Source organism: Arachis hypogaea, chromosome 16, assembly GCF_003086295.3.
Source record: "Arachis hypogaea cultivar Tifrunner chromosome 16, arahy.Tifrunner.gnm2.J5K5, whole genome shotgun sequence".
Taxonomy (NCBI): domain Eukaryota; kingdom Viridiplantae; phylum Streptophyta; class Magnoliopsida; order Fabales; family Fabaceae; genus Arachis; species Arachis hypogaea.
Window position 1 is genome coordinate 9,772,995 of NC_092051.1, and position 19,444 is coordinate 9,792,438.

Sequence of the window (19,444 nt, forward strand, 5' to 3'; positions counted from 1 at the left end):
GATCAAATTCTAGATCTTTTAGACATAGAGTTTTAATATCATATCATAAAATTATTCATTCTAAAAATTTAAACTAATAAAAAAAATATCATTAATTATTATATCTCTAATAATTTTTTATTTATTAGGGATTAGAATCTTTGATTTAGGAGTGAGCATCAATTGTGCATTAGAATTTAGAACAGCAAAATCAGCAAAGATTTTGAGTAATAAGACAACCTACTTTTGCTTAAAATATGAATAAATTTAGGGTTAAGTATGATTTTGATTCTTAAGGTATAAGTCGAAATTTTTTTTCGTCTTTAACCTTTTTTTTATACAAAATTGTCCCTAAGGTTTAATTTAGTAAAAAAATCATCATTTTTACCAAAAATTTAATTTTTATTACTAAATTACCCCTAACTAAAAAAAAAGAGTTAAATTAAAGAGGGAAAGAGATCACGCAAAAGGGGGAAGAAAGAAGAAAGGGGAAGGGAAGGCGGGGAAGAAAAATTTTATTTTTATTACTAAATTACCCCTAACTAAATAAAAAACAGGTTAAATTAAAGAGGGAAAGAGATCACGCAAAAGGGGGAAGAAAGAAGAAAGGAGAAGGGAAAGGTGGGGAAGGGAATCACGCGAGAGGGAAGGGAGGCCGTTGTCATCATACTGGGTTCGTCGCCACCATTAAGCCGCGTCGTCGTCGTCGTCGTCTTGAGTTGTTCCGTCATCGCTAGATCCACCACCGTGACGCTGACGAGAGAGAGAGAGAGAGAGAGAGAGAGAGAGAGAGAGAGAGAGAGAGAGAGAGAGAGAGAGAGAGAGAGAGAGAGAGAGAGAGAGAGAGAGACGCCACTATCGCGCCAGCTGCCACCACTACCGTCCGTTGAGCTCAATGCCGTCGCTGAAGCTCCTCAGCTGCTTCGTGTCCTCGCCACTACTCTTCTTCCTCGCTAGCTCGCCGTTGCTCCACACCGCTGGGTTCCAATTCTGTTTCAGATTAACTTGATTATTCTGCTTCAGTTTCTAATTATTCTGCTTTCATTTCAATTCTGATTTTGTTAATCATACTGTTGTTGTTGACTCTAATTTCATATTGGGTATTGATTTCATCTTGGGTATTGATTCTATTATTTTCCTGTTTCTGTTTTGTTTCTGATTCTATTTCATTCTTCTATTTCTCTGTTTTGATTTTTTGATATCTTTTAGTTGAAATTTTGTTGTTGTTGTATTCTTTTTCTTTGTTTTGGTTTTTTGATATTCGTTAGTTGAAATTTTGTTGCTGTTATTGAAATTATGTTGCTTTGTTAAAATTGTAGTTGAAATTTTGTTGAAATTCTAGTCTAAGAAGAAGAAAAAAAAGAGATATGATTGTGATTGAGATGAAGAACTGGGTACTAAGTATTGCTGTGATGAAGAAAAAGAATCGGTTATTTTGGGGAAGAAGAGGAAGGGTATTTTGGTCTGAATAACAATTTTAAAATTAAGTTAAATCTTATGGACGATTTTGTATGAAAAAAAAAAAAATTGGAGACGAAAAAATTTTCAACCTATACCATAAGAACTAAAATCATACTTACCTTTGAATTTATTTACCATAACATTTTTTTTAACCGAAAAACAACATTTTTTCACCTTTCTGAAGCACAATGTAAAGAAACTTATTACTTCATCTAAAATAAATAAGTGTGAAGGAGAAAAAATTACATAAACAATTATTATTATTTGTATTTTATCAAACATAATGTATCTATTAAATCATATTTTTTATGAATTATTTTTTATACAACACCACAAATAAAAAAGGAATTATTATAATTTAATAGTTACCAAAATTCTTAAAAAACTTAAAAAAAAAAATTAAATTTCACTTTACTCGACAACCATCTCGAAATTATTCTTATAAATTTGTGAGAGTGATCAAAAGAAACCAAATGTGAGATAGATTGAGAGAGACCAAATGATTATTCCAAATATCACAGTCCTCGTTATAATAGCAATAATATTAAATATATGCTAAAAATTAGTTATCAATCAATTATTGCTTATAAATATATATTTGACATCTTATAATTTTTCATTATATTATTGTAAATAAATTTAATTATTTTATTATGTCAAATTTAATTATTTTGGTAGCTAATTATTTAATTAAAAAAATATAATTAATATGTATAAATATCAATAATATTATTTATACACAAAAAAAATAATTATAAAATTTAGGAGTGTTCATGAATTAGATTATATCCACACATTTATAGTATTTATCTGTATCTACACCAAATAATACGTTGTATTTATATTTTATTTCAATTAATAATTATTATTTATATATATTGTATTATTTTATTTTTATTATTTAAGAAAAAATAGTTTAATAATATTTTTGAAATAAACATATTTGAAAGAATGAAAAAAAATATTAGAGCGAAAAGAGGAATTTTATTGATTTTTTTTTAAAAAATTATTTTAATTTTTTTTCTGCGGATATATATGAAATCTGATCCCATCCGCAAATATAAATTTCAAATCATATCCGAGTAGAGAAAATGTAAATATTGGATTCGATGAGTGTAGTATATATATATTAACTCGAGATTTTGATCATATCCGATCTAATACGATCCGCTAACACTTTTAATCAAATCAACTATCTATATGGAATATATGTTAAAATACAAAATATAAATTAAAAATAAATTAAACAATACATATAATTATACACAAATATATAGTAGTTAACAAATATATAGTAGTTAATTTTTTGTAAGAATGTAAATAAGTACGGATAACCTGATTATCTAATTGAGCAGATACAAATAATTCGATTATCTAATTAAATCCAACCAAATCCGATTTTATATTGAGCATTATACCTGACGGATAATCGAGTAAAATTCGATTATACTCAACCTTAATTTGTTCGGAAATCAAATCTAGGGGATCGATGAACCTGAACCGACCCGATGAACAAATTACCTAACACATTATATTAAAAAAATTATAATATTTATATAATTTAAATTTTACTAATTTTAATCTCATCTTAGTCATTAATTTTTCCACTTTTCAGCATAATTTTTTTTGTGTTATGCAATATTTTTTCACATTTTTTAATTTTTGCATACTAATTTAATTTAAATATCCAATCTATTCCAACTTAAATTTAATCGGTTTAAATTTAATCACAAAAAATATAATAACTCAATCTAACTCGAGCTGATCAAATTTAATTAGTCTAATTCTTAAACTCACCAAAACTCTACCTAACGTGCTAGTTTCATTATATCTCTAATAATATATATATATATATATATATATATGATCATTAATTTAGTAATTAATTTTTAGTGTGTATATAATTTTTTAGTGTGTATATAGTTTTTAGTTGAACAATTATAAAAGTTAGACATACTTTTGTAAAAGAAATTTAGGAAATAATCATAATTCTGAAAATCAAATTGAACTATCCAAATTCAATTGGATTAACTAAAAACTAGTCAATAAATCAATTTGATTTAAGATAAAAATTGGTTGATAATAAATAAGTTAAAGAATCCAAAAATCAATCAAACTATTACTTTTTTAAGTAAAATAATTTAAAAATAGTAAAATATTTTTTTAAATGTATATTTATATAAATATATTATTTTATTATATACAAATCAATTCCAATTAAATAACGATTTAATTTTTAAAAGACCAAACACATAAATTTTATGGAAAGAAAAGGCCAATGAGCACAATTTCAAATTAAGTTTCCAAGGTACATATTCTTTGTCCACTATTGTCTTTGCTTAACATTAGTTAAGCAAATTCCCTCAAACAAGAAATTTTTTAGGTCCTCATGCTCCTTGCCACCAGTTGTGGGGTGCTTCCAGCAGCTTAAAGGGACCATATGAATTAACTAATTTGCCATGAAATGAAACTACTAAATTAGTTCTCAATTCAAAAGTTGAAAATATAAAAATCTGGCCTTCTATATATTTTAATTCATGGACTTCCAACAAAAATTTTTAAAAGTTACAAAATCAATTTCTAGGAGTAGGACTAGGAACAATTCTAAAGCAGAGCAAAGTAGAGGCTCTACAAACACATTCAGCTTAAAATAGACAACCTAAGTCGGCAAGAGCAAAAGCGAAATCAAACAATCATGCCTTATAGCCATATAGAATATCAAGAACTGAACCAATAACCCCGAAAAATTTCTCTCGTTATAACCAAATTCACCAATCACATTATGCAAAATGCTTACAATCCATGTATGAGGGTTAGGAAGATAGTAAAGCTTTTAAATAACAGGAATCAAACCATTACTTCTATTACAGAACCACCTTCCGACTAAAATAACAAAAAAGGAATACCTGTGACCAACAAGGAACTGCATTACATCTGGACCAATTTTTTTAATAGTGCTTTTAGTGCCAGTTTTATTTGAGAAGCATTTCAAAGCCACTTCAAATGTTGCATCCTCAGGACAGCCATTTGACTTTCGAGTGTGAACAGAAGGCTGCAATTATGTATAAAACAAACAAAATTAAATAGAGATTATGAAACCTGTAGCTTACTATCCGTTGAGGCTCCATTTCAAAAGTAACAATACATAATGTTAAGCAAGTAGATTTTCAAACAATCTAGCTGCTGATTACCTTAGTCATGTATTTCCACAGGTAATGCACAACTATTTCCAGTTTCCATTTTGGTTCACTGAAGGTCTGCAATCACGCTCAGTAAAAATAGAACGATTAGCCATAACATAACTGTCATGTCATCAATACTATGTAAATATCATATAGTGAGATTTATTTTGATTCTTGATTAGTATAACTAGAAGAAAATGTTTCAAAAGGAAAGGGATAATCCTATACAGACAGCTATTTGCAAAAAGGGTGAGAGGAGCAGAGAGACAATGTTCACACTCAACCTTAAGAAATAGGGGGATGGTATCTATGTTGTAAGCTAGTTGATCTAAAATGATGTCCATCAAAGATTTTCTGCATCAAAATAGGATGTCGGACATATTTTAGCCAAGAGCATTGAGTAAAAATGAAAAATCAATTGAAAGGAACCTAGAGAAACATAATTAATCGAAACAACTACCTCAGACCATCTGCTCTTGTTGTGTGGCCTTCAAGATCTGCTTTCTTCCTTGATATATCAAGGTCCTTAATCTAAAATCATCCAGAATATTAATAAAAAGAAAATTTGTTTGAACTTCAAAATACATAATCTTTTCAGAAACTTACCATAACAAAAAACTTATCCACAGAGACACAGGTGTTCTTCACTACTTCATGTAAAGCAAAAGATAATACAGTATGAAAGTGTTTGGATAACTGAGATTCAGTATTCTTTTGAATCTCTAGATGTGCATGTTAGCTCAAACCAACAAATAAGCAAACCATCAAACACTTGGTGTGCACAGCGAAATTCATCTAACCTAACTGCGTAGCCAAATTGAGAAAAGAAGATACTGGGACAAGAAAACATGACATTTGTTTTTAATCCTGCATCAAACCAGAAAAATTGAAACAATGAACAATATGCGCAGATATATGTAATACCGAAGAATAGGCTTGCAGGGCTGAACTTGATTTCATTTGCAGCCCCACCTATTACTAGGATAGCAAATGTTTTCAGAAGTGCTATGTAAGGATCAAAAGGATGATCACCAATGCTGTGTCAATTATAAAGTCTAGTGTCTTTGTTAATCCCTACATGTATACATATATATAGCAATATTAGTCAACATTCAACTCAGTCATCATGTCATGAGGTAGAAATCTTACTGTTGCACCAAATGCTCTTACACTCATAGATATAATCTAAATAACCCTAAAATATTCATATTCAGGGTGAAAGCATAAATATTCAAGATCAAACCACATTGCAAGGTTTGAATTAATACAAAAGGCATTCGAGGTCAAATCATTCCTGAAGTTCCACAAAATAATAGACGCGTTACCTCTCTTCAATTACTGCTCTAAATGCGTCCATGAATACTTCAACATTCTGTTTTGAACATTAAAATTCAAAAGGAAATAAATCGAATTGGATATGATTTTAGGACCAAAACAAAGAGAAATAAAAAACCAAACTAATAAATAAATAAAAATAAATAAATAAAATGTGTTCCCTTGTTTTGCAGCCACTTATCCTTTATTTCTACTCTCTCGCTGACACAGCTAAAAACTGACCATAGGTAAGGCTTAAATTGTTTAAGATATTTTGTAGTATATTTTGCTTAAGATCTGAAAAATCAACTTTCTGTAGTCATATGTACCTTAATAGCTCCTTTCAGCCCTTTCTTTGCATAATCAACTGGCGTGTGGTTATTTTCAATGGAGGCAATGCGGCCAATGTCAATGAAGTCTCTAGAAGGAATACAAATTGGAGTCCCAACCTATCAAATAGAAGATAGTACATACAAACTCATAGAAACCATGAATCACGAAACAAAATAGAATTAACAAGGCTCCTTCATTATACTAACAGTAGAACCCAAACAGATAAAGTCGGTTTTAATGGTAAGAAAATTCTTTCAAGATAAGGTTTAGAGATCTCAATCAGAACAACAATTGGGTTGACTGAGATCACTCCAAAAAATAATGATGCAAAACAACATAAATTAGTAAATCAATGCTTAGAATTTTCAAAATGTGAATTAAATATATATTATAAACAATACCAGTGTAACAATTTTTTTTCTTTAAGTGATACTATTTTATTTAGTACACATCTCTCCTCTGAAAACCTCATTCTAATCAGTCACAGAGTAATTTAAATCTATGTACTTGGCACGTTGCATTTCATGAACTGGTAATTATAGTTACCTCAGAAGCAGAACTCTAAAAGACACAATAGATTATCTTCAACGCAAACTTTTAGCCATAACAATTAATGGAGCTACTTTCAAAACCAAATTCGAACCTTGAAGAGGATTCAAGAACAAAAATCTAAACCATAAAATAAAAGTGGAACAGATTGAGTTTTAGATGCAATAATAACGTATGAACATTTGAATTCCAAACAAAATATAGATCAATAGAAATTCCAGAATCTAAAATAGATAAAGACATACATGTAGGTTTTAGATCTGGTGACACGATGACTCGACGAGGCTGTGAACGGCGAGGATGGATGGCGCGAGACAGAGAGAGACATAAGCTGAGAGGCGGCAGAGGGAGCTCGTGTAACGCGAGCAGCAGAGGAGGGAGCTCATGCGAGCGAGCGGCGGCGGAGGGAGCTCGTGCAAGCGAGCAGTGACGGAGGGAGCTCGTGCAAGCGAGCGGCGACAAAGCAGAAGCGACGGAGAAGTCACATTTTCAACGCGAGTTTTGCCCTAATTTCAACTCGAATCAGAGAGAGAGAGAGAAGAAGAAGAGCAAGCTTAAAGGAAGGATCGGAGAAAATGAACGGTGATTTTGTGTTGAATGAAGTTTCATCATCGAATATGGTGTGTTTTGTGCCAGCGGACTTTGTGTTTATGCAATCAGGGCTTAATTTTGGAGGGCTTTATTAATGATTATTGAAGGATTTTTTTGTGATGATAGTTTTAAATTTCAATTTCAATTTTATCGACAAAATTATCGAGAAATGTTAGAATTTGTCAGTAAATTTTGTAAAAAAAGTTATCAAAAATTTATCAAAAGTTCGTTGATATCTTTTACAGTAAAATTTTATTAGAAAAATTTGTTTATAATCTACTATTTTTTAAGTGTTTTTTTATTAATTTGATGGTTGAATTTTAATGTGTATATAATAAACGACAATGATTAATATATAATTATTCAATCATATTATAAATATATACTAAAAATTAGTCTTTAATTAACTATTTTATATACAAATATATATTTCGTATTTTATAAAATATTTTTTTATATTGCTGTAAATAAATTTAATTATTTTAGTAACTGAATTATTTAGTTCTTTATTTTTTAATATTCAAAATTTAAAATTTTATTTTGTTAAAGATGATTAAACCAATAAAATTAAAATAGGAATTACAAATTAAATTGAATTAATTTAAATTATATTTCAAATTATAATAGTTTAGAAAAAGGAATTTTGCTATTGGGAGAGTGAGAGGGTTAGTTTTTATGAGTGGTTAGTTAGTTAATGTGACTTAGTTAATTCTGTTAGTGTTTGGAGGAATGGTAGTGGTCCTCGTGTGACTTAGTTACACTAATAGTAATGTATTTGTACAATCTAGATATAACAAAATTCATGTTCTTTTTTATTGTACATTCTGATCTTGGTAATCAAGATCTCTAATATGGTATCATATATTTTTTTAACAGTTTTGCAAACACTATTGAATAGCTAGAGACAATATATAATTAAACAATTAAATAAGATGTGAGCATTATAATTTATAATGTGAATCTAAAATAATTAAGCATAAATTTGCTATTAATAAGAAAATCAAAATGAGAGGTTTTTTTTTTCAACTAACAACAGTAAAACTCAATTTAGATTATCCAATGAGTAAATATTTTGCACTTTCACATTATCTCCAATAATAATATTTTTAAGTGGGATAAGAGTAGGAACAAGACGAACCATTTGAAACTTGCCATGAATTTTGATATCATGCCAAGGAGTCCCAAAAATCCAAAACTCTTGATTTTCACTATCATGGTAGGCAATGCAGCTAGGTAATTGAGATGTGGTTATGGAATACTGAAAAATGGGAGTCCAAGATTCTCCAACTCTATATCTTTCCATCATCCACATTGAGACAAGCAACTCATTAAAATACATGAAACAAAGAGAATCCTTGAAATCTACTATGCAGTCTTTACCTTGACCCCTGGGCGTGTTAGAGAAGAATTGGAACTGCTCGGTGTCAAAATTAAAAGTCCATACTGTGGCATTTCTATCAACATCTCTACCAATCCAATGAAGTGCCCCATTAAAACAAGTAGGATGTTCGAACACATATATCAAATGATTGGGATAATCTACCTCAATATTTATCCATGTCGATGTTCCAACTGTGTGCATTTGAACAACTATTCGATGATCATGTTTAAATATATGGATTCTCATTATCTTGTATTGGTTTGTTTTGGGGTGAAAACCAAAACACCAAGATATTTGCTCGCAGGGTGTCAAGATTGGAGGGTGTTTTGGAAGTCTTATGAACTCGCCTGTTATTGGGTTGCAAACAAATGAAATGTCTCGATCTATTGACCACCTCATGTGAAAAAGACCATTACAAGAATGCACGTCAACATAAACTCTTTTACACTGGAATGATTTGGGAATAGGAAGAGGAATCTCAAATTTAGGATGAAGTTTTATGCTGCTACTATTATTGGGTTCTAGGACCTCAAACAAATTAAGGCAGAATGGATTGTTTCTCCTTTCATGCCATGCAATTCCGTCATATTCAACAAGGTGAAAGATTTTTGAATAACAATGTCAGATCATGGTAGCAGGAGGTGTATAAGTAAAGAATAACTTGGCAAAGTTTGAATCAGAAATCAATGTGTTCCAATGCTTGCAAACACATCTACAAATGAGAACAGATTTCATGAGAAGTCTAAGAAAGATGTCGGTAATTATATCGACTAGAAGACTGGCAAAACAAGAATTGCGTATTTGGGATTTCCTATCAATTAAGTACAAAATAATTCAGAGAAAGAGAAAGGAGAAATTCACGATGTTATTTTGTGTTACTCCGTGAAGAAACAAAATATGGCTTACCTCACGCAGCATGCAAAGAAGCATTGGAAGAGAGATTTGATCATTTTTTCCATCACTCTCACGTGGCAATGATTGCTGGAAAAAGGCAAGCACCTGATGATTGAAGCAAGTAAAGTTGATGCTTTCAAGGAGAGTTTACTGATTCTTATAAAAATCATGCTAGTTGAATGAGAAAATCAGTTACGAATAAATATAATTTGTAAAGAAACTTTTAAATAAACTTTTTAAAAAACCACAAACAATAGCATCGGCCACATTATTTTCTATTCTCATTAATCAAATAAGAACAAGATCGGACTAACCTTAGATCAAGGATATATACAAATGCCAAATACTAAAATAAAAATAAGAAGTTGCAGTTTCAAGTCTTTTTTATCTTTGATTTAAAAAAAAAGGTAAATCAAAATAAAAATAAAATAAAATTGGATAAAAAGAAATCACTTTACCTCAAATGGCATAGTCTTTTCACATTCATCTAAAAATCGCGGGTTCGAGTTTCAATCCTAACTTTTAAAAAAAATTATTTGAGAGAAAATCTAATCTTAAACCTGTAAATATAAAATTCGAAAAAGTATGTTAAATAAGGTTGCGGCTTCGATTTTTTACGAAGTAATTCAAACTTCAAATCAAATTACTTGATTTTGATTTTACTTTTAAATTTAAGAGTATATACTCATTTTGGTCCTCAAAAAATTTTAGACTGGACACTTTAGTCCCCAACTAAAATTAATTACTCGATTGGTCCCTAACAATTAATTCCGTCAGTCACTTAGGTCCTTTACTCCGTTAACTCTAACGGAGGACAAAATAGTCCCTGATAACTCTAACGGAAGACAAAATGGTCCCTAATCTCCTCTGTTCGGAAACGACACTGTTCTCTCCCAATTTCTATCATATCTCGTATAACACTAGCAGTCTAACACTGTAACTTCAAACTACACAATACACACTCTATAAATTTAATGTTCACAAGAAAAAAAATCCTCAACTTGTTCTCAACCAATTCATACTTAGGAAACTAATGCCTATGCCTCTCAACTAGTTATCGTCTTCGATAGATCCCATGAATCTAGACAGTAAGTCTGATTTGTTAAGACTCGTTGTCATCGTTGCCATCTCCCTCCTCCTCTGCCCTAGCATCTCTATGACCACATTGTCCACCACTCCGATCGCTTCCTTCAGCTTCTTCTCCGAACTAATATTCAGTAATCGCTTCTGTTTCCATATGAGCGGCAATAGCGACATTGCTCGTTATACTGATAGCTTGGATGCGAGATCGAAATTGTCTGCCAACTTTGACTTTGGAAAAGAAGGAATGAAGCACTCGGTGTCTATTTCAAATGAGAATTTGCATATGATGTCGAAGGAGAATCTTCTCATGATGTCCTAATGTCCAACAATCTATATTGCTTGCCGAAGAGTGGAGAAAGGCATGCCCTTGGAGTAGTTTTAGAACTTGGTTTTGAGGATGTCGTTGATGTGTCGGGGTTAGAGGTGATATTATCAAAGGCGTGGAAGTGGATGCTTTTGGAGGGTGAAGTGCAGAGGAGGTGGATGTACCAGTCACAAAGATTTAGGAAGTGTGCGGTCCATGACATGTTGAGGTAGGTGCGACACGTGTGACAATTACACTATAGCTTAATCTTGGAGCTAAAGAGGGGGAAGAAAAAGATGGAAAAGAAGACAATGAAGGTGAAGAAGGAGAGTATGAATGTTAGGGTTATGTGAAATATGATAAAAATTGGGGAAGAACAGTGTCGTTTTCGAATAAAGAGGTTCGGGATCATTTTGTTCCTTGTTAGAGTTGTCAGGGACCATTTTGTCTCCTATTAGAGTTGTCAGGGACTATTTTGTCCTCCGTTAGAGTTAACTGAGTAAAGGACCAAAGTGACTGACGGAATTAATTGTTAGGGACCAATCGAATAATTAATTTTAGTTGGGGACTAAAGTGTCCAGTCTGAAATTCTTTGAGGACCAAAATGGGTATATACTCTAAATTTAATTATTATATAAACCTTTTAAATTTTAAATTTTTTCTTTTAAAAAAAATAAAACTAACATGAGTTAATACAAGACTAAATAAAAGTAAAAAAAAAAATCAAGTTTACTCCTTTTATGTTCATATATATATATATATATATATATATATATATATATATATATATATATATATATATATATATATATATATATATATAATCCATGAAATAAATGAAACAGCTTAATGATAATAACTTAAATCTACTATAATAAAGTGATAAGGGTATAATAGGTACTGATGTGTACGATATTCTCGGAACTAAAACCGACCTATAATTTCGGCCGCAGTATCCTCTGGCTGAGTCAGCCTTATCTTCCAATGATGACCCATAACAACAGAATCCACTAAACTGAATGGACGGTAACTCCTCTCAACAGAAAGATACTAATAACAACTCTAACCGTAAATATCGGAGCCACTCCACCCTACTCGCCTATAAAACACAAGGAAACGTAACCCATCACAGGACACAACTTTCACTCCTGATTATTGTATTTTCTTTCTATAATCAGCGCATATTCTTACTTGAGCGTCGGAGTGCTTTTTGCAGGTACTCCCGCCGCCGTGTTTCAGAGGTATCCGAGGATCGGCTACTGCGCTTGCCCCGGCCGACGTATAAGTTCGTCCAGGCCAAGGAGATCTCAAGGACAAGCACACTCCTTGGATCATTCAGGACGGAACATTTGGCGCCCACCGTGGGGCCGAAGTCAAGCTAACCCCACTCATTTCTACTATATTTCTGTCTCTTGAGTTTTTCTTTGCAGGATTACCCTGACCATAGGTATGGCCGACAACGGAGTCCCTCAGCTCACACAGGCCGACCTTATGGCCCAGATGGCTGAACTTCAAGCGGAGGTCAAGAGACTGGCCGAGCTGTCGGCACAAAACAGCGCCAACAAACAAGATGAAGGCAATCCCAAAAGCTCACCCCAGAGTGCGGCTGACTTGTTAATCGCCAACCCCCCGAAGGAGAGACTGACGTTGGATAATCCCTTCTCTGAGGAAATCACAAATTTCCAAATGCCAAAACACTTCACACTACCCTCCTCACTCGAGCCCTATAAGGGGATTGGTGACCCCCGGGCTCACATTAAGAAATTTCAGTCTATGATGTTTTTTAACGGCCCTAACAATGAACCTGTACTTTGCCGAGCTTTCCCGACTTACCTTGACGAGGCCGCTTTACTTTGGTTTTCGAAATTACCTGCAGGTTCGATCTCCTCTTTCGAAGAATTGGCAAAGTCTTTCATCGACTATTTTGCTGCGGCACGAATATACGTCCACGGATCGGATTATCTTGGCACAATTTGCCAAGGTCCTCAGGAGAGTTTGAAGGACTATCTGACCAGATTTGCAGAGGCGACAATGGAGATACCCGACCTGGACCCCGCCGTCCACCTACACGCACTTAAGGCCGGCCTCCGACCTGGAAAGTTTAGGGAAACCATCGCGATCACCAAACCGCGGACATTGGAAGAGTTCAGGGAGAGGGCGGCAGGACAAATGGAAATCGAAGAACTACGCGAGGCCAACAAAACGAAAAGAAGATCCAGGAGAGAAGAGGACCGAACACCAAGGTCGCCCCATAACAAAGACCTCGGCAAACCATTCAAACTTACTCCGAAATTCGACAATTACACCAGATTCAACACGAGAAGGGAAAGGATAATCAAAGAAATACTCAACGCCAAAATCATAAAACCTCCAGCAAGAGCAGGTAGCTATCAAGACCAGAGGTTCGTAGACAAAAGTAAACACTGTGCTTTCCACCAGAAATACGGACACACGACCGACGAATGCATAATAGCCAAAGACCTCTTGGAGAGACTTGCTCGACAAGGCCTACTAGACAAGTACATTGAAGGAAGAAAACATAAAGGGGATAATAGAGACAAGGAGGAACGACAACCGACCTCAGTCAACAAAGAAACTAACAAATGGTCAAATGGTAACCAACCCAAAGCAGTCATAAATTGCATATCTGGAGGATTCACCGGAGGCGGCGAAACAACATCGGCAAGGAAACGCAGTTACCGAGCTATGCTGGCCATCGAAGGGACAGCATCACTAAACAATCAGGAGACACCAGATCTAGAAATCACTTTCAACAAAACAGACATATGCTCGGCCGTCCCACACCTAGACGATCCAGTGGTAATCTCCATCCAAACAGGCGATCTTTTGGTAAGAAAAGTCCTTTTAGACCCAGGTAGTAGTGCAGACGTTCTCTTTTATTCTACCTTCTTAAAAATGAACTTATCTGAAAAACTGATACAACCCTCATCTGGAGAACTAGTGGGGTTCTCCGGAGAAAGGGTACCAATAAAAGGGTATCTATGGCTAAAAACGACAATAGGTGAAAATCCGTTATCCCGAACCCTTGATATACAATACCTGATAGTTGACTGCATTAGTCCTTATAATATTATTCTCGGGAGACCTGCTCTGAACATGTTCAGAGCAGTGATATCAACTTTTCATCTATGCGTTAAGTTTCAGGCACAGGACGGCAGGATAGCAACGATCCACTCGGACCGACAACAAGCTCGGCAATGCTACAACTCTAGCCTAAAAAGATCGGACACGAGACAGAGGCAACACGAGGTTAAAGCAGTCCAAACTAGAGAGGAAATCCTATCCCTAGCCGAACTTGACCCCCGGGGAGACACGCAGGAAAGATCCCAACCAACGGACGAACTTCAGAAAATCCAACTAACATCAAAGTCAGAACAAGTAACATACACCGGTCAAGCACTACAAGGGCAAGACAGGGCAGATCTCATCAAGTTACTACAAGCCAACTCTGACCTGTTCGCTTGGACCCCAGCGGACATGCCAGGAATAAATTCGGACGTCATCTGTCATAAACTCGCCACCAACCTATCAAGCCGACCTATAGCTCAGAGGAAAAGAAACCTCGGAGCGGAGAAATCAAAGGCAGCCTTAGAGGAAACCACTAAACTCTTACAAGCCAATTTCATCAGGGAGATCCGCTTCACCACATGGCTCTCAAATGTGGTAATGGTAAGAAAGAACTCAGGTAAATGGCGCATGTGCGTCGATTTTACAGATTTAAATAAAGTATGCCCTAAAGATGCCTACCCTTTACCATGCATTGACAAGCTCGTCGACAACGCATCAGGTTTCGAAAGCTTAAGCTTCATGGATGCATACTCTGGGTATAATCAGATACTCATGCATCCTGAAGACCAAAGCAAAACAGCATTTATAACCGAGCACGGAAACTTTTGTTACCGAGTAATGCCATTTGGCTTAAAGAATGCAGGGGCAACCTATCAACGCTTAATGGACAAAGTCTTCCATCACCAAATAGGACGCAACATGAAAATCTACGTAGACAACATGGTCGCCAAGACCAGAAGAGAAGAATCACATTGCGAAGACCTCGGCGAGATATTCGAACAAATCCGAGCTTATAATATGAGACTAAACCCAGAAAAGTGTGCCTTCGGGGTAAAAGGAGGAAAGTTCCTCGGATTCATGCTTACCTCACGAGGAATCGAGGCGAACCCCGAGAAGTGTTCGGCAGTCCTCAATATGACGAGCCCTAAAACAATAAAAGAAGTGCAACAACTGGCCGGAAGGATAGCGGCGTTATCTCGATTTTTACCCGCGGCATCAAATCGAGCATATCACCTTTTCCAAACAATATCGAAGAACAAAAAGTTTCACTGGACAGAAGAAGGCGAGAAAGCTTTCTCCGAGCTTAAAGCAATCCTATCAACACCACCCGTGCTGCAAAGACCAAAAATCGGTAAACCATTATATTTATACTTGTCTATTTCAAATTATTCTATAAGCTCGGCCCTTGTGCGTGAGACAGGGAAAACACAACAGCCAGTGTACTTCGTCAGCAGAGTCATGCAACCAACAGAGCAACGATATCCGAGGATAGAACAACTCGCCCTAGCACTGGTAATCACAGCAAGGAGACTTAGACACTACTTCCAAAGCCACACAATCATAGTGAGGACAAACCAACCACTAAGACAGATACTGACGAAGCTAGAACTGGCCGGACGCCTCACCAAATGGTCCATTGAACTTTCAGAGTTCGACATCCAGTTCCAACCTAGGTCGGCACTCAAAGCACAAGTGCTGGCCGACTTCATCTCAGAACTAACGACTAATGAACACGACAAGTCTTGGGAACTTCATGTTGACGGAGCATCCAGCCGAGAAGGAAGTGGAGCAGGGGTAATCCTCAAAGAGGGAGACAAGGTAATAGCCGAACAAGCACTCCAGTTCCACTTCCCAGCCAGCAACAACCAAGCCGAATATGAAGCCCTCATTGCAGGACTCAAACTCGCCTTGAGCCTCCAAGTACGAAGCTTGACAACACATTGCGACTCCCTCCTCGTAGTCCAACAAATCCAAGGAGAATTTCAGCTAAAAGATCCTTTGCTAGAGCAATACTGGCTCATAGCAAAGGATCTTATTTCAAAATTCGACGCATTTAGCATACTGCATGTTTATAGAGGAAAAAATGTGAGAGCGGATGTACTATCCAAGCTCGCAGCCACTAGGGCAGACACACAAGCATCCACACTAACACAACTCTCACTAAAAAAGCCGAGCACTGATTTATTACATGTGACGAACATTAACCGCCTCCATGATTGGAGGACTCCTTTCCTTGAATACATTAATACAGGCGCTATACCAAGAGACGAACTCAAACCACAGCACTTCAGACGAAAGGCAAGCTTTTACACGAGCATAGAAGGAAAACTATATAGATGAGGGCTCTCACAACCCCTGCTAAAATGCTTAAGCAAAGACGAAGCAAAAGAAGTAATGGACGAAGTCCACGAGGGAGTCTGTGGAAACCACATCGGGGGACGAGCACTGGCAGCTAAGATCGTCCGAACCGGATATTACTGGCCAACCATAAAAAGGGATTGCATAACAAAAGTCAAAACATGTGACAACTGTCAGAAACATGCAGCTATTTCCACAAAGCCAGCCGAGCTACTACATAGCATGGAGGTAAGCTGGCCATTTCACAAATGGGGGCTCGATATCCTCGGTCCATTCCCAATAGCGCCGGGCCAGGTAAAATTTCTTTTAGTAGCAATCGATTATTTCTCAAAATGGATAGAGGCGCAACCATTAGCACGGATAACAACCGAAAAGGTACGATCATTTATATGGAAAAACATTATATGCCGATTTGGAATACCCAGGGAGATAATATCTGATAATGGTAGGCAGTTTACAGATAATAAACTCAGCTCATTTCTAAAAAACTTTTACATAAAGCATCATTTTAGCTCGGTCGAGCACCCACAAACCAACGGGCAGGCCGAGGCTACTAACCGAGTAATATTGCAGGCAATAAAGAAAAAACTAAATGACGCAAAAGGAGAATGGGCGGAACTGATCCCAGAAATATTGTGGGGATACAACACAATAATACAAACAACTACGGGCGAAACACCTTTCAAACTAGTCTATGGGTCCGAAGCACTAATCCCCATTGAGGTCGGAGTCCCCACCCTGAGAACCGAGCTATACGACGAACAACACAACTTACAGGCAAGGAATGCCGAACTTGATCTAGCCGAAGAGACCAGGGAGCTAGCAGCCATTAGACAAAGAGCAGTAAAACAAATAATCGAAAGAAAACACAACAAAAGGGTATTGCCGAAGACATTCACGGAAGGTGACTTGGTCCTCAGACGAACAGAAGAAGCTAGACGTCCCCCAGCTCACGGGAAGCTCACCGCAAACTGGGAAGGTCCATTCCGAGTAAACAAGGTGCTCGGCATGGGAGCTTACCAGCTGCAAACATTACAAGGCAACCCAATATCTGGAACCTGGAACATCTCTTCTTTAAAGATGTACCAATCTTAAGTTGTACAAATTGCGGATGAGGGTACTCTTTTTCCCCTTTAGAGCCTTTTTTCCCCGAAAAATAGGATTTTTTTGCCTAAAGAGGGTTTTAATGAGGCCTGACGCACAATATACTCTATTATCAATATTCAAATTCAATCAAAGACGTCATACTTCGTCAAAATATTCAAAAAACACAAATGATACCGTTACCAATTATCGCACTTACTACTATAATAAAGCAAAATAACAAACACAAAACATAAGCCGACCTAAACATGGTCGAAACCAGTCAACAAGTTCAAACTCAAAATACCTCGTTCCCAACTACATAAGTCAATCTATAAAGAAAGCAAATAACCAAACCAAGAGGGAGGGGGGACATTCTCATCGTGCTCCTCCGCCGTCCCGTCAACGACTAACTTCCCATTTGTTACTACCTTCGTCATATCAAGACGACCAATATCAAACTCCGGAGCCAACAAAGAAATCTGGCTCACAGCTCGGTCGAATCCATAAGAAAACATCTCCATGTTATTTTCCTCCAACTCAAGAATACGAGCCGTAAGACCACCCTTGGCGACATCATTTTCCATCACCTCAGACTGCAATAATCGAATCTGATCTCTCAGCCGAGTTACCTCTTCCTCTGATTCCTTTGCCTTCGCAACAGCACTAACAACAACATCATCCCTCTCTTTTACCGACTTTTCTAATTCATCAATCTTAGCCTTATATGTCCTCTCAACAGCGGCAGCCTTTTCTACAACCCCCTGCTGTTCGGAACCAATGAGCTCGGTAGTGCGACCAACACACATCAAGCGAGAACCAATGATCTACAACCATCACACCAAAATAAGAACAAAGCCCTAAAGAAAGATCAAAGTAAAATTCAATAATGCAAACAAACCTGAACAAATTTGCCAAGACTTTCCATACCGATACGACGAGTCATAAGCATATCCCCCGGGTATTGAGAAGCCCGGTCAGAAAGCTCAGCAAAGTTGAACTGTTCACTCCAGAGAGAATGAGAGTTCGACCCCGGAATAAAGCCATGAAGTTTCTTCTGTCGATCAAAGACAGAATCACTACCACCAACGACTTCCTGGTCAGCCTCAGAAATAACCTCCAAAGATATGTCATCCCTCTTTCTTTTGAACGAAGACGCCGGACAACCAACAGAAGAAAAAGCTTGCCTGCCACCTTCCTTATGCTCGGCGGGTGACAAACCCTATTTTGACGGTTTATCTTGTATTGATTTTTGGGGATTTTATCACCTTTTACCCATATTTATTCAAGAAATAGCATAGTTTTGTATATTCTCCTTTAATTGTGCTTGAATGTGAAAACATGCTTTTTAGGACTCAAAATAGCTAAATTTATTTCACCTTGATTCTATTAGATGCCTTGATATGTTTGTTAAGTGATTTAAGGTTTAGGAGGCAAAGATTGGATCAAGGGAATGAAGAAAGAAAGCATGAAAAGTTGGAGAACTCATGAAGAAATGAAAGAACCGGAAAGCTGTCAAGCCGACCTCTTTGCACTTAAACGACCATAACTTGAGCTACAGAGGTTCAATTGATGCGGTTCCAGTTGGGTTGGAAAGCTAACATCCGGGGCTTCAAAACGATATAAGATTTGCCATAGTTGCATCGCGCATAGGGGCGCGCACGCGCACGGTACGCGGACGCGCCGATGGTGGCACATGACCCACTTAATGCAAACGTGGCCAGCGATTTTAGAAGCCTTGTGGGCCCAATCCAACTCATTTCTAATGCTATTTAAGCCAAGGATTGAAGGGGAATCAACATACTTTTACATACTTTCATACTTTAGAAGTTAGTTATCATT

The 19,444-nt window shown here is 36.1% G+C and overlaps 2 protein-coding genes across 7 annotated transcripts; one reads left to right on the forward strand and one right to left on the reverse strand.

Moving 5' to 3' along the window:
- Window positions 1-4,174: 4,174 nt before the first annotated feature.
- On the reverse strand, window positions 4,175-7,472 carry LOC112756512 (negative regulator of systemic acquired resistance SNI1). 6 transcript variants are annotated; one of them, XM_072219765.1, is made up of 10 exons: window positions 7,064-7,472; window positions 6,816-6,938; window positions 6,266-6,385; window positions 5,948-5,994; window positions 5,423-5,489; window positions 5,229-5,269; window positions 5,083-5,153; window positions 4,907-4,976; window positions 4,632-4,697; window positions 4,175-4,492 (listed from the first exon to the last, which is right to left on the reverse strand). In XM_072219765.1, the coding sequence occupies exons 5-10, from the start codon at window positions 5,475-5,477 to the stop codon at window positions 4,274-4,276; spliced, it is 522 nt and encodes a 173-aa protein (XP_072075866.1). In that variant the 5' UTR covers window positions 5,478-5,489; window positions 5,948-5,994; window positions 6,266-6,385; window positions 6,816-6,938; window positions 7,064-7,472; the 3' UTR covers window positions 4,175-4,273. The 6 variants fall into 6 exon arrangements, with proteins under 6 accessions (XP_072075866.1, XP_072075867.1, XP_025660912.1 ...); XM_072219766.1 differs by lacking the exon at window positions 6,816-6,938 and having other exon boundaries at window positions 6,266-6,356; XM_025805127.3 differs by lacking the exon at window positions 6,816-6,938.
- Window positions 7,473-11,085: 3,613 nt separating this feature from the next.
- LOC140179974 (uncharacterized) lies at window positions 11,086-16,501 on the forward strand. Its single transcript, XM_072220344.1, has 4 exons — window positions 11,086-11,252; window positions 12,250-12,312; window positions 12,502-14,761; window positions 14,927-16,501. The coding sequence occupies exons 1-4, from the start codon at window positions 11,086-11,088 to the stop codon at window positions 16,499-16,501; spliced, it is 4,065 nt and encodes a 1,354-aa protein (XP_072076445.1).
- Window positions 16,502-19,444: the final 2,943 nt, after the last annotated feature.